The sequence below is a fragment of the Aythya fuligula genome, chromosome 5, assembly GCF_009819795.1.
Source record: "Aythya fuligula isolate bAytFul2 chromosome 5, bAytFul2.pri, whole genome shotgun sequence".
Lineage (NCBI taxonomy): Eukaryota > Metazoa > Chordata > Aves > Anseriformes > Anatidae > Aythya > Aythya fuligula.
Window position 1 is genome coordinate 46,016,740 of NC_045563.1, and position 14,635 is coordinate 46,031,374.

At 48.1% G+C, this 14,635-nt stretch overlaps 2 protein-coding genes across 5 annotated transcripts in view; one reads left to right on the forward strand and one right to left on the reverse strand.

Annotated features, from left to right (window-relative positions):
* Positions 1-1,935: 1,935 nt before the first annotated feature.
* On the reverse strand, positions 1,936-7,133 carry POLR2L (RNA polymerase II subunit L). 4 transcript variants are annotated; one of them, XM_032189494.1, is made up of 3 exons: positions 7,068-7,133; positions 6,018-6,125; positions 1,936-2,264 (listed from the first exon to the last, which is right to left on the reverse strand). In XM_032189494.1, exons 2-3 carry the CDS (start codon positions 6,110-6,112, stop codon positions 2,156-2,158), a joined length of 204 nt encoding a protein of 67 aa, XP_032045385.1. In that variant the 5' UTR covers positions 6,113-6,125; positions 7,068-7,133; the 3' UTR covers positions 1,936-2,155. The 4 variants fall into 4 exon arrangements, with proteins under 4 accessions (XP_032045385.1, XP_032045383.1, XP_032045384.1 ...); XM_032189492.1 differs by having other exon boundaries at positions 7,057-7,133; XM_032189493.1 differs by having other exon boundaries at positions 7,036-7,131.
* Positions 7,134-7,266: 133 nt separating this feature from the next.
* TSPAN4 (tetraspanin 4) overlaps positions 7,267-14,635 on the forward strand; it is a 394,615-nt gene continuing 387,246 nt past the window's right edge. Inside the window, exon 1 of the mRNA XM_032188291.1 lies at positions 7,267-7,321. The gene's annotated coding sequence lies outside the window, so the exon portion shown is untranslated. The remainder of the gene's footprint in view (positions 7,322-14,635) is intronic.

Sequence of the window (14,635 nt, forward strand, 5' to 3'; positions counted from 1 at the left end):
CTTCCTTTGAATTTCTGAATGAGGCCTGCTTTGTTTTTGTAAATTGCATCTTCATTACAGCATTTAAGAGCCGTAGCTGTTCTTATCAAGTCACTTAACCTTGTGCTGGCATCTGCTTTGAGAAGAAACATGTCGTTCTAAAGCAGAAAACCAGATTAGAAAATTGCTTTTGGAGCTAGAAACAAAGTACTGTCGGCTCTCTAATCCAGTCCTTTGGCACCGATGCTTGGCTGCCTCCGCTGAATGCACCCGCCTGGGCTGCTGGGCTTTCTCAGCACAGCTCGCTGAGCGAACGCAGGGGAAGTGGTGCTGGCCTTTTGGGCTTGCTGTGAACGAGTCCACGTGTATCTCCGTGTAACGCTCCACTGTAACAGAGAAAAGTGCCCTACAGGAGTTCGTTTGGGAAAGGTCATCTTACGTTTCCCCTTTAAAAACTGCCCAAAAGACAAATAAGTTTTTTCTTCTTTTTTAAAGTGCATTTAGCTAGCTAATACAGCAGTCATGCAGAACATAAGCTATCCGACAAACTGTGAAATGAATACTAGAATTAATTGCTTAATTCTCTCCGCATTAGGCTAAAGCATGTGGTTTTAAAATGTCTTCAATGAAGAACTGCTGAATATGGGAAAACTTATCCACTATCCCATTGTAATAAATTGAAAAGCAAGTTCAAGTGTAAAGATTGGTGGGGTGATAGCGATAGCCAAAGGCAAGCTGTCCTGTAACTTTTTTTTTTTTTTTTTTTTTTTTGAGGCAGTCTAGGTTTAAGGTTTGCACAAAGAAGTTTGACCCATTAAGCACACTAAATAGTACCCCTGGAAAGGAAAGTTTTGTTAAAAACAGCTTCTTTGTAGTCCTTAAACTAGGGAAAAGAATCCACAAATATACTTTTCACCCAGCAGCTGAAAGGCGAGTGCCAAGAGCTTAATTGAACCAAGTAATAACAGGCTGCAAGTGAAGGGATTATCACCTCTCCCAGCCTGTTATCTACGAGGCTGTTCTAACTATGATTTGTCCTACATTTGCATCCAGGCAAACGCTGTTTAAACAGAATCCTGAGCGTGCACAGATGTAAGAACTGTCCTCCTGCACTTTGGGGCGAGGCTGCTGTGCCTGCCTGTGCACACACTAGTGGGAATGCTGCATTTCCTGGGTGTCAGACAACCTCAGGGAACGTGGTCCAGCCTTCAGCTGCCACTGCAATAGAAAGGTGAGGAAACACCATCTTTTGGCAGGGCTGGTGCCTGCCTTGCAGCATATACAGCTCACCTCCCAGCGTTTCATTCTACCAGGAGCGCCCAGGGCCCGCTTATTTTGGCGAGGCAGTCGTGAAGCCAACGACACCACTAACAAGCAGTAACCTTGTGTGTGTACCAGTCACAGAGGAGGTGCTTGGCCAGGCTTTGATCCTGTTCACACTAGCGTGTGTGAATTCCCCCACCCAATGCCTTCAGTGGGAATGCTCAGATGCTTTGCCAAAGTGCAGAGCACTGCTCTTTTTTAACCGTTTTTCTGTAATGGAACAGCCAGTGTTTTTATAAAAATTGGGGTAGAGACCACAAGCTGACCTCAGCTGCACTGAAAAGGGAGCTCTGCAAGCTTCCAAAAGTAACCCTTCATTCTTACCAAGCAAACTTACCCGTTCTGCTGCTGGGACCCAGAACTCCAGTCTGTCTTTCTAACCCACCCTGACTGCACAGTGTGAAACACTTGGTGTACTTACTAGTGTTCCTGACCTCAAAGGGACCAGCACAAGTGGTGAGATGAAAGCACGCACGTAACCCTAGCCAGCAACTGCAGAAAGGCTACAGGGAAGAAATACCTTTAATTCCACATTTTATGTAGACAAATGACTATATTTCATAAAACAAACATTTATTTTTGCTGGCAGAAATATCTACAAGTTCAGGAAAAAAAACACCCTCTGAGCATTGATTTTAAAAAGAAGCATTTGAACTTTTAATCTCCAAATCTTAAGTGGACTTCATCCTTTGCTTGTTTCCTTGGAAGAAGTCAGCGGTTTGGGGCAGCGAGCTAAACATCTCTCAGTGGTTGCACTACAGGTGGCTTGCATCTTTTAATGCCTGAAGTCTAGTTTCAAGCTTAGAATTAGAAATACGATACACATGGCTTGCAGCATAGCACATTTCTCGTCTCATTTCTCCAGGGGTGCATAATTCAAAAGCTTCTCAATCAGATCCACATGGGCTAGGAGCATTCTGCGGCAGCAGTATCTCTTCAAGCCAAGGGCATCCAGGGCATCTCTATTAACGAACGAGAACAACAACAAATAATAAAAAAAAAAAAAAAAAAAGAAATGAGTCAGAACCACTTGTAAGTGTTCCTAAGCAACATACTGACTACTCTGAGTTTAGTCATAGAGGAAAACTTGTTTGCAGTTTAAACCAAGAAATTTAGCATGTGCTGTTAATGTTCTTTTCCATTTGCTGCTGTTGACAGGGTGTTTGCCTGTTCTCCGGCCCGCAGACGCACGTGATCTTCTGTAAAGATGGAATCTAGCAGAGACAACTCCCAGACTTTCAGAGGTAAGTCTGGAGAACTCCCACAGGGACAGAACTGTAACAGAACAGATCTTAAGAATTTCTTCTTCTGAACTAGTCCTCTAATGTGGGCACACTTGGTCATGGGAGCAAGGTTAAGTGAAATCAAAGTATTTTGGTTTTAGAAACAAGTTTCTGGTCTTCACAGCTGGAAAGCAACTTGAAATACAGCACATTTCTAACTCCAGTTATTTAATTACAGTGACTTAGTTTTCCTCCTACAAACACCAGTCTGTAGAAAATAGAAGAGCTGATCTGGGTAAAAATCTCATCAGTCAGAGGAGGCCTGAGTGTAGTAACGGGAACAGTTCTGAAACACGTGAAGTCATTTCCACCCCTGACATCCTGGACAGTCCTTAATAACCCCTGCTGGCTGTGGCTCCTGCTAGCTGTGTGGCAGAAGGCAGCAAACAGGCACAAGACAGTCTCCTGGCACGAGGAATAAGGAGTAGCGTCTCCATGCATTGTTATCTGTGCTATTCTTAGCATCTAAAAGTATCATTATAACACATCTGCTCTGTATAACGGAGGGTGATGCCTGCTTACTTCGCAAGATACATTTGTGATCTAAGGCACTTTAAGGGGGTGAGAGAGATTAAACTAAAATAACTCAAAATGCAAACTAATCCTTACGGATGCTAATTCTGAGGAAGGATAAAAACCGTTACAGATCCCATCTGAAATGGCATTCACTTGTAAAACTTGCCCCCCACAAACAACTAAGGACATGCAGACTGCTCAGGAAGAAGTCTTACAGTCCTTCCATGTAATTCCCCCTGAATGACTCCCCAAGATTCTTTCAGTGGGGTAGAAAATCCCTTTATGAGTCATCCTAGCCTAAACTGCTGCGCGTGTCTTCCATGGATGTCCCTATCAGACCTTTTATAGATGAGATGCTATCCAAGCTCTTTAGCACCAACCTATTAACCAGAAAGCCAGTCTGACACTCCTTCAGCATTTAACATTCATGAAATGTGACTCAGCTCGGATCTTTAGATTTATATCACGTAGGTCAACCATCCAGCATTTGATTAAAACAAATGAAATTCCTCAAAACTTGTAATTGTCTTGTTGCAAGAAGCTGGTAGATGCTTTTCTAAAGTATTAACGACTGAGAGGAGGCTTCTGCACAAGCTGGACCGTGGTAAAAGGTTGTTTGGCTTCATGCAGTACAGCCTAATTGCATGGAGTAAAACTCCTGCAGCTTCTCTGATGTCAGTTAGCCCTCAGACCTGTCAGCGGCCTCTCGGGCTGAAACAACAAGGCTTTCCATTTTAGTCCTGGCACTTGCCGAAGTTATTTAAGAGAAGTGTACGAACAGTCTAATTTTAAGAAAAGAATGTTTATAAATAATATCACGTGATACTTAAAACATTCCAAAACACTTGAGAACAAAACCATCTGATGTCTGTTGATACCTAAGTTTTAAGAGCTGTGTCTGAAAGTTCAGAACTTTCCAGAGGTGCAGAATACTAACATGAACAGAAACTGTAGAAGTCAGGCTATAAATTTCAGCAAAACACTACCAACACTTCAGTTGTTTTTCCCTTCTTCTCTAGCTTCCAAGTACTGAGGGGAAAAAAAAAAACTTAAAGGGACAAACAGAAAGGTGTTTTTTTTTTTTTTTTAACCACAAACTGATTGGAGAAGTTTATTTCTCTGTTTTTGTCCACTTATTTCTGAAGCTTATAATTAATGGTGGTTCTAGCACTGCACCGTAATATTTTAATGGTTCATCGTTTGCTGAGCTCTGCTTCTGATTTCACAATACCAGAACTACATTAGCTCAAATACTCCCCCCAGAATTACACCCGTGTCCACAGCAATTGTTTTTGAGGTAAGCATTTAGAAGTAAGAATGGACTGCTTCCAATGCTCCCTACATAAATGCAGCGGAATGCTGAAGATAGGAAAATATATTGAAAGGTAACTGGAAAGTAAGAAGTCACAAGTGGTACCAGAGCAGCTCAGATAAACTTCAGCATTAGTGAGAGCTGATTTGCAGCCTGTGATGTCTTAATGCTTTTAACTACATAAAAGAAAAACAACAAAAGGCTGGTGTAGGAGCTCAGTTCTAGGGCCACTTTTGTTCAACATTTCAGCAATGACCTGGCTGCGAAATGCATCCTCAGCACGTTCACTGCTGGCATTAAACTGGGAGGTGCTGTTGCCTCCCTGGAGGGAAGAGAGCCCTTGCGGAGGGATCTACATAGCATTAGACAATGAGAAGTGACATGAAGTTCAGCATAGCTAAGTGCTGGGTGTTGCAGGTGGGGTGAAGTGGTGCTGGACACGGGTACCCACTGGGGCGCTGGCACCTTCTCCCTGCTCTCTCCTGCCGTGATTCCCACTGGTCAGTTTTTCATGAAAAATATAAGTGGTGATGGGGACAAGTCATCTTTCCCTCTGCAAACTCTATATGAAGATTAATCATAACTTCCTAGAAGTTTAAAAGAGGCTTAAACCTCAAAGCTTTTCTTCTCTTCTTGTTCTGTGCTTCAGTGTCTAACACAGGACTCGGTTTTGTCAAAAGCCCCAAGAACATTTTCAAGATTTAGAGAAAAGGCAGTGAAATCTGTGTTGTTTATGCACATTCTGTAATTCAATACACGGCACTCACCCATTAAAAAAACCTGTTAGTGACCTTAGCTATGTGAACACAAAACAAATACTCTTTTAATTCTACTTAATGGTTTCAACATGATTTTGGGAAGTCACTCAGATTTGTGCCATGTTTTTTTCCACTGTTTTTATTTGCAATTTTTTTCCCTTCATACTTAAACTTGATGACAGTGTAAATATTGCTCAAGAACTACCTTTCACAGACCTGTCAGATGCAGTCCCAGCACTGCCAGACCCTCCCCGAACTATTAAAAGACAATTTGGGTCACAAAAAGCCCCCGTGGACTTCTTAAAATAGACATGTTAGGGTATTTAGGGCAGTCAAATTAAACAGGGGCTCCCTCCCCAGCACAAACCAGTGCTTAGAGATAAGGCTAAAAATCCTGGAGTAGCAAATATGAAATGCTTATAGGAAAACCTGAAAGGGGGCGTGCACTGTGAGCAGCATTAGATACTCCTTACAATTGCCACTTTGCCTCTCCTATAAAAAGAGGCAAGAAAAAGTGATCCCACCATAACGCATTGGTGGTGAAGCTGACCGCATTGCTTGTTTCTTCCTTTAACCTTCCCTAGGAGGTGAATATTTGAGGCTGTGGGTGCAGAGCTTACACTTGGCAAATCCCCTATTACCACCCAGAAGCGTTCCTTAGGGACCTGGCTGCTTTTTATCCCCTGTTATGGGGTCTGACCCGTGGTTACCTGCTGGGCTCAGCCTGTGGCTGCAGCTTTAGCTGCTTCACAGCCGTTTGGCGGTGCCGTGGCGCTGCAGAGGGTGAGCAGCCAGCACCCGAGTGTCCCCCCAGCACCCTTGGGTGCCCCCAGCACCCCCACGCACCCTTCGGTGTACTCAGCCTGCAGCAGCCCCAGGTAGGCCTCCCACTTGTTGCCCACGATCTTCCCGCACGTGAAGCACCTGACGGGGATGATCATCTCTGCTTGGCGCCTGCAAGGGATTCAAAGATGCGCACACACAAAAAAATTAAATTAAAAAACCAGCAAAACCTTAAAAAAAGGACACAAGAAAAATTAAAATAAAAACACAACAAAACCTTAGAAAAGAGACGCACACAGAAACCTTAAAAAGTCCCCCCAAAGCAAACAAAAAAAGTTAAAAAACACAAAAACCTTTAAATAAATTTAAAAAGCCCTAAAACCTTTAAAAAAAGTTTTTTTAAACCTTTTTTTTAAAAAAAGTTTTTTTTAAACCTTTTTAAAACCTTTTTTTAAACCTTTAAAAAAAGCGCCCTAAAACCTTAAAAAAAAGCCCTAAAACCTTAAAAAAGACCCTCCAAAAAAACCCTACCCCCCAAAAAAAACCAAAACGTTAAAACCTTAAAAGAAACCCTAAAACCTTAAAAAAAAAACTAACACCCCGAAAAAAACCTAAAACCCTCCAAAAACACCTAAACCCTTCCCCACAAAAAACGAACCCCCCAAATAAAAACCTAAAACGTTAAAACCCTAAAACTTAAAAAAAAACCAAACAAACAAAAAACAACACAACAAACAAAACCTAAAAGCTTAGAAGAAACCCAAACCCTAAAACTTTAAAAAAGAAAATCCCTAAAACCTTAAAAAAAATAAAACCTTTTTTTAAAAAAAGCCCTAAAACCTTTAAAAAGAAGAGAACTCCCCCAAAAAGATCCCCCAAGACAACTAAACCCCTCCAGAATAAACCCTAACCCCCCCTAAAAAAAACTATCCCCGCAAAAAACACCCCTAAAGCGTTAAAACCCTAAAACCTTAAAAACCTAACCCCGAAAAAAACCTAAAACCCTCCCAAAACACCTAAACCCCTCCCCCCCAAAAAACTAACCCCCAGTAAAACCCCTAACACGTTAAAACCCTAAGACCTTCAGCAAAAGCCCCAAGACCTTCAACCAACCACCAGACCCTATCAGCCCGAACCAGACCCCAACGCCGGTGCCGCGCTGTGGGCCCGGGGCGGGCGGGGCGGCGCGGGGCGGGGCCGCTGGACGGCGCCCCGCGAGGCTCAGAAGAGGCGGCTCGCGGGGCGGGCTCGTGAGCGCCTTTCGCGTGTGCGGCGCCGGGGCGCTGGGAGCGACACAGCGACACCGCCAGCAGCGGGGGGACGGCAGCCCGCGGACACGGCACTTGTTGCGCCCCGGCACAACGCAGGTACCGGGGAGGGCTGGGGGGGGGGTTGGGGAGGGATGGGAGTTGGGGTTTGGGGTCCTGGGGGGGGGATTTGGGGTCACCAGGGGGGTTATGGGGTCCCCAAGGGGGATTTGGGGTCCCGAAGAGGGGGTCTGGGGGCTTGAATAGACTGATTTGGGGTCATGATAAGGGATTTGGAGTCACAAGGGGGGGGTTTGGGGTCCCAAGGAGGGGGTTTGGGGTCCCAGCCGTCGCCCCTAGGGCTGCGCGTTGGGGTCCCCAAGGCCCTTGGGGTCCCCGCGTTGTGGGGCAGGAGGGGCGGTGAGCCCTGAGCACAGCGCCGGGACCGGGACCAGCACCAGGAGCGGCCACTTCAGGCACCGTCCGCCCGCCTGCAGCCGAGGGATGCCTGCTGCGATGCTCCCAAACTTGGCAGGGCCAAGGGGCTGCTCAGCAGACCCCACGCTGGAGCACGAAACCCCCCAGTGCTGCCCCTCGCTCTCAGCCCCACAGATCCTCAGGCAGAGCTGAAATTCCCCCAAACAGCCTTATTTCCCCGAGTTAACGCAGCGCACGGAGCCTTCGCCGCCAGGCAGCTGAATTATCGCGTCCCAGTGCCCGGCTCACGCTAACCCAGCTCTCCCGACTGCTCGGCTGCTGAGCGGCTGGAGGATCGACCCTCCGCGCCGAAACCTCAGCCCCAGCTCGACCCGTGAAGGAGCAAATAGTTTCCTTTCGACAGCCAGGGGCTTGGGGTTGTTGGGAGGCGTTCGCCCAACTCGGATCGCTAATGAAAAGACGGCAATTTCTGCAGTCCCGGGAACAATTCCACGCGGCTGCGAAGGGAGCGAAATGACTTGGCGTGGAGGGTGGATGCACTCCTGCGATCTGCAGATTAGTGTCATTACCGCTATTTTAGACCAGCGGGAGCCAAAGCGTCTTTTCTTTTCCTCCTTTGATTTCTTTTTTTTTGGGGGGATTGAGAATTCGGAGGCTGTGCTTTGATGCATTTTCAGCACCAGGGCTCCAAAGTAATTTTCGTGTTGAGCTGCGCAGTGAAAGGCATTTGTATTTGGAGCCGGGGATTTGCGAGTGGGAGTGAGAAAGAGGGGCTGTCACGGGGGCTTCGCAGCAGAGCCGCGTCGTTAGACCGAGGTCAGCCTCCTACAGCTGCCTGGTGCAAACGTGCCTGTTTGTTTGCTAAAAACAAAAGTGAATTTTAACTTTCAGACCTAGTTCTCAGATACAACTTTGCATCTTTTTTTTTGGAGGGAACTTAGCGCTGCTGTTGCATGTGAATTTGCGTCCTTTCTGGATAACCTGCATTGACTCGGTGATGGGTTTAATGACCTGACAGGTCTCCTCTGGCCACAGTTTCATTGATCCTAAAAAACATAAGGATTTTTATGATCTGTGACCTGGAGAGAGTGCTGCATACCGAGAACATCCTCTGCTCAGCTTCATGTATTCGCTGCTTAACCTGACCATTTGCCAAAACACAGGAGTCTGTCGGGGGGGGGAACTGTGCACGCATGTGGCTGTTAATGATCCCGGTGGTGTGTGGTGGGCTGCAGCTAACGCCAGTTAGGGTGATGGCTTCTGCTGCTTCGTCAGGAGCGAGCCCCGGTTTGTAGCAACTCCTTTGCTGCAGGTGAGCTGGGTGCTGCTGACACTCAGCTGTTGCAGTTTGGTACTTAGCACAGATAGGTCTCTTCAGCCTCCTTCTGAAGAGGAAGGGAACCTGGAAAACTGGAGGATGAGGTCTCTCTGAACATCCTCCTGGAGAAGAGCAGGGGTGGTAGCAGCTGGCGTTACCCCTAATCCCAGAGCTGCAGGGATCTTCCTTGCTGTGTCTGTAAGTTCTCATCCCCTTTTGGGTCTCTTGCTGCGTTGAGCAAGCAGCAGTCCCCAGACCTCCGATTCTTCAGGCTTTCAGACAGTATCTGGGGGGCTTTGGGGGCTCCTCAACGCTGAGCAGAAGAGCCTCGCCTAGAACCAGCTGAGCTGGAGGTCTGCGCGCTGCTCTTCTGCCGTGCTGCCTTGTGAGGCTTTGTGGTGGGGCGCTGCTGATAATTTGCCCCACTTCTCGGTTAATTCTGCGCAGGCTTCTTCCTGTGATGTGGACAGCTTTTGAAAGCCTGGTATTTCTGCCCCACCAATGCTGTGTTAGCATTTTGGGGGGGCACTTAGGTGTACAAAATGCAGCTGGAGACGATTGTTCCAGGGCACTCTCAGCACTGAAGTCCCAGGTGTGTGACCAAGGGGTATGTCATGTCCTCCTCCCTATTCTGCCATCCCCAAAACGTAAGGGAAAATATTGCAGCTTGTTTAAAAACAAAACAAAACCGCAAAACCACATGCAACTTGTCTTCCCCCTCGCCCCACTGAAATGACCTGAGCGACTGAACTCATCCTAAAATACTTCTCTAGTCTGAGTGGCCGTATGACTTCCTGCGCCTGGCGCTGGCAGACTGGCTCTCCTCTGACCTTATCGCTGGAGCTGGGGCTGTAGGAAGAAGTCGTGGGATCTCTGCCTCTGGGCTGGTAGCGTGAGAAACTGCTGGCGTGGGGCTGGGAACTGGTTTTGGTTGTGTTCTGGGGGCTGTGCTTGGTGAAGGTGAGGTATGCACCCCCTCTGGTCTCTGCTTCTCACCTGCGATTGTTTCTGTCCTTCTGGCTTTGTTCCTGCAGAGGTGCACTGAAGCCTTGGGTCTTCTGAGACCTGATTTGCCTCTTAGGTAGCAGTCGTGTTCAAGGACAATGAATTGCTGCTTAAATTGAAGGCTCTTCAGAAAAAATGTTCAGTGAAAGAATGTTTTTTGTGCCGTAGATGTTGACTTGCAACTTCCTAGAAATCTGCGTGTAGCTGTGCTGGCTCGGTTTGCAGCTGAGCGCTCTGTTTCCTGCCTCTTGCCGGGGTCACTGGGCGAAGGAATGTTATCAGTTCCCCTTCCGTCCCCGACTAACGCAGTGGAGCTGTGTGATCGCAGAAGTTAGCGGTATCACGCGGGTTTGGTGCTGTACAGCACGCGTTACAGCGAGCTGGAGTGGAGGAATGCTTAAAAAAATAAATTAAAAAATCCTTGCGTGAATGTTGAAATGAGCGATGAAGTTGGGTGTTCATTAGTCAGGAGCTGAAATGTGGCACGGAAAACTTAATGAGTAAATACTTAGCAGTGGAGAGCCAGAGGGAGAGGGAACATTTATTTAAAATATATATATAAGAAAAGATGAGGCTTGGCTGGGCTGCTGTTTTCTCAGCCATGTTCCCTGCTCCAAATCTACCAAATCCAGGTTCACTCTTGCGCTTCCTCTAGCCCAGGGTAACAACCCAAAGTTGTCACTCATCCTGCTCCATGCCAGGAAAAGGGGCTCCTGCCACAGTGACTCTGGAAGGACTTCCCTTCTTTCCTTAAAGTTTCCAGGATCAAGGAGCAAAGCCTGAGCTGGAACTTCTTTGCTTTGCCCTTGAATTGGTGAGTGGGCGGCTTTCTGTCCCCGTGTCCTCCCCCTGCTGCCTTGCTTGGAGATGGCTTCGTGTGCGATGATGGGGAGGTGAAGAAAGCCATGGGGGAGAGGCAGGGAGGATGGAAGGAGGAAAGAGTCGTCTGCCCGGTACAGCTTGGTGATGTTGAGTCCCCCCATATGCTGCTTAATAGCTGCTCAGGCCCCTGGATTTAGCGACACAAACAGAGAAGCTGCTAAGCAAGTGAGAACGAAGAGAACCGTCCCTAAGCCGGGGATGTGACTGCAGCTTCACGGTAATACCAGGCAAGCCTGATGGTGCTGATTTCATTAAAAGCAACATTCAGGGCCTCAAAGCAGGGTTTAATACTACTATATATTTTTTTTCTTAAATATGCTGACCTTATCTGGTAAGCCTGTAATATTTGTTGCAATGAAGAGCAGCTGCTGCATAAATACATATATAATATCAGTTGCCAATTCTGAAAGCTGTGCTGAGACCGTGACTTGTTTGAAGTGGGGTTGCTATTAAAAGGCAGGTGGCAGGATGTTTATTTTACACCTTGTTAATTGCTTGTTTTTCCTGCTGTAATTGGCTTCCTAATGGGGGCAGAATGCTCTTGGTTTTGCACACAAAGCTTCATTAGTGACAACCGATGGAAAGGATTCGGAGGGTGGGATTTGTATGAAACATATATATTGAGTAACAGATGTCTCTGCTAAACAGAGTGTACGAGGAAGTCCCGTAGATGCATCCAAAAATGCAAATGCTATTCCAGAAAGTGATTTAAGGTGTCCTTGGGCTGGATGCGAGCCTCGCTGCCTGTTACTGGGGAAGGGGGGCAGAGGTGCTGCTCCGTGTCACCAGGAGCGGGGTGCTGGCGAGGTGCTGGGGGCTCCTGGTGCACGTGGACTCGGGAAGATATCCTTAGGGATCTACGTGGCGTGCCTTAGAGGCTGCTTAACAAGCTCCTGTGTCTGTAGATGTTGCTGAAGTGGGTGGGTGGGTATAATTTTAGGGGTGTGTGCATATATATATGTGAGTATCTAATGTGCATCTATATCAAATGAATACTGAAAAGGTAAGGTAGCCCTTCTAAGAAATGTCTTGTCATCCATAGCCCCCTGTCTCTTCCTGATAAGAGCACGGTTGGGATGGAGGAGGATGGATGCTTCCTCAGAGGCCAGTGTTTAACTGGTTTAGGACTGGTTTTAGTGGTCATGGTTGTTCTCAGCAAGGTTGCATCATGCTAAAAGTGTCAACCTTGGATTGATATACTTCATAAAAAAATAATGCCCGTGTTTTGTGCATACCTCACGGCCTAATTGAGTGCTTCTTGTTGGGGGGAGGTAATATCCCGAGGCAGCATTTTAATCAGAAAGATCACAGGAGCTGCCCATCAGCTCTGCTCTTCCCTGCAAGTGTCCTCAGATGACAAAATAATCCCCTTTCTTGGGATAATGCTTTTCATTTCTGCACAATCTTTCCTTCCAGAGCAAAGGACGGACTGTGAAGTCGAGGTGAGGGCATGTCAAGTATTAACGTGTGAAGGGAGAAGCTCTGGGATGTTGTGCTCGCGTGGTGAAAGCAATATGTGCCTTCCTCTTCAGCTCCTGGGTGCCCTTTTCTCTGATGTGCTTCCCAAACTTGGCTGGGAACTTCTTTCTCTGGATGTACAAGCAGGTTCTCTGCCAACCCTGTCTTATTTAGAGAGACTGCAGCGAAGCAGCCCCCTGTCAGTAGGCTGCCCTGGCATCTGTGAGGCCCTGAACCCTCATGAGGAGGAATGGGGGATTTACTAAGCCTCATCGCTGAGGCTCCCATCAGTGCTGATGGATGTTTTGGACCAAAGCGCAGGAGAGCAGGCTGTGCTGAGGGCTGTCCTCTGGGCCTTGTGGCGATGCTTATGTCTGTATTTAAACTTGCTGCTTGGGTTTTTCCCTCTGTCTGCCTGCTAGCCAGCCTTGCATGGTGCAAGCCTTGGTGGGAGCAGGAATCAGGGGTGGCCAGGAGCTGCAGCAGATCCCTCTCGCCGAGTACCTCCTCTCTGATGGTGGCCTGTGGCGGCTACTAAAGGCGGCATCCCGCTGCGTTACCACCGCGCTCTCGCTTTCAAGTTGTGTTTTATGTGTTGTGAAAGGCTGTGGCTGTAGCCTTGTTTCAGAAGTGCCTGCCTAGGGACGGGACCGCAGCTCCTGATTAAAACCACCGGCTGGGGCGCATCAGCTCACTGTGTCTGGGCTAAAGTGCTACGTGCGAGCTGGGTGTCCTAAAGCTGCCCCAGAGCTGCCCCACCGTGTGCTGCCTTGTGGGGACAGATAATTATCCCTGAAGAAGTCCCCGTTGGCACGCAGAGCCGCAGCCCTCCCAGCGTGGACGTGGGGAGGAAGATGGGGCGGCTGCAGAGGACGTGCCGCTACCGCTCAGGTGAGTGGGCTGCCGCGCACCCATCGTTGTGCTGTGGCTGTTGAGCTGCTCCTCCTGAGACTAAAACCAGCCAAATGCTCTGTAGAACATGAAGAAGCGCTGCTTCTGTGCCTCCGATCAGATTCAGTATGGCTCTTGGTGCGTCCTTCGGGTGGTGAAGCCGCTCGGCTCGGCTCCTCGTGCCACCTGGGGCTGCGTTGTGGTGACGTGCTGCGGCTCGCGGCGTGCTGGAGCTATCAGGCTGCAGGGCTGGCAGCCACGGGGGTCCCGCGCTCGAGCTGCGGAGCCTCAAATGGAATTTCGCAGAAGTGGTGCAGTTTGTAGGAGTGAATTTCTTTTTGTTTGAGTAATGTGCTGTTTCTTTCCCTCAAGAAGCGTTGAGGTAATGTGGTGGCAGATCCGTGTGCTGTGACTGCTCTGCAGGAAGGAAAGAAATTGCTGCATATTCTGCGTGAAAGGCCAGGGACTGTTACTTTTCAGTGGGTAGAGGGGGAGAAGCCTTTACATTGCCGTGGCATTCTTTATGAATATGGATTTTGAAACTGTTTTGCTTGCGTGTGGTTTTCTTTTTTGTTCAAGAGCCAGTCCCAGCATTTTAATCACAATGCAGCATGGCAGGAGCAGCAGAGGGTTGGGGAACAGGGGGTGTAGCTGTGCTAGGACCAGGAGGGTTAGGGAGGGCCTCCAGCTTGCCGCAGAGATGCCCTGAGGCCTGCATGCTGTGCAGCAACGTGTTGGAGCTGGGCCTGAGCAGAGGAGAGCTAGCTTTCGTGGAGCCTTCCAGCAGCTCTAGTGCTCTTCAGCACGTGCACGGTGCTTGGGTATGCTGTGGCATAGCGGGGCAGATAGTCAAAAAGCTTGACTAAATGCAAGAGGCAAGACCAAGCTGACTTGTGGATGTCCTGGCTGAGGCGTGTTGCCTCCTTAACACTAGTAAGTCGTGGCACACATGGCATTGCCTCTGCGCAGCTAAATCGCAGCCGCGCGTGCAGCAGGGAGCTGTAATTCAGGAGCCTGTTCTGAAGGGCAGCAGCTCCTTTGTCTGGTCTGACACGCTGCTGCTGCTGTGCTCGCTGGTGGTGGTGTGAGGGAATAATAAAGTAAAGCCTTCAATCATCTGACCTGATCAGAGAGGGCTGTCTGTAGTGATTGATACGTCTTCTCGGAACAATAGGCTGCTGGAGCTGTGGCCGGGGACTGATGGCTTTGGTTGGGGTTTTGTGTTCCTCTTTTGATCTTGCTGCTCTTTACTTATGCCAGGTTGCAATTTTGTTTGCAGCTTGCCTTCAAATCCCTGCCTGATCTAAAATTGTACTTACATACATCCCTTCAGACTGAAAACAAGAGAATCCTTAAAGCTATCTGGAGAACAATTTTCCCTGTCTCCCTTAGGAGATTTTGAGGACAAGCACCCAAGCCCTCACCCCTCCTAAATCATCCTG

Excerpts from the sequence above, each read along its gene's own strand:
- POLR2L (XM_032189494.1), bottom strand. The coding sequence starts at position 6,112 with ATGATCATCCCCGTCAGGTGCTTCACGTGCGGGAAGATCGTGGGCAAC. Across the intron at positions 2,265-6,017 it reads CAGGCTGAGTACACCGAAGG|AGATGCCCTGGATGCCCTTG; the intron begins GTGCGTGGGGGT and ends GTTCGTTAATAG.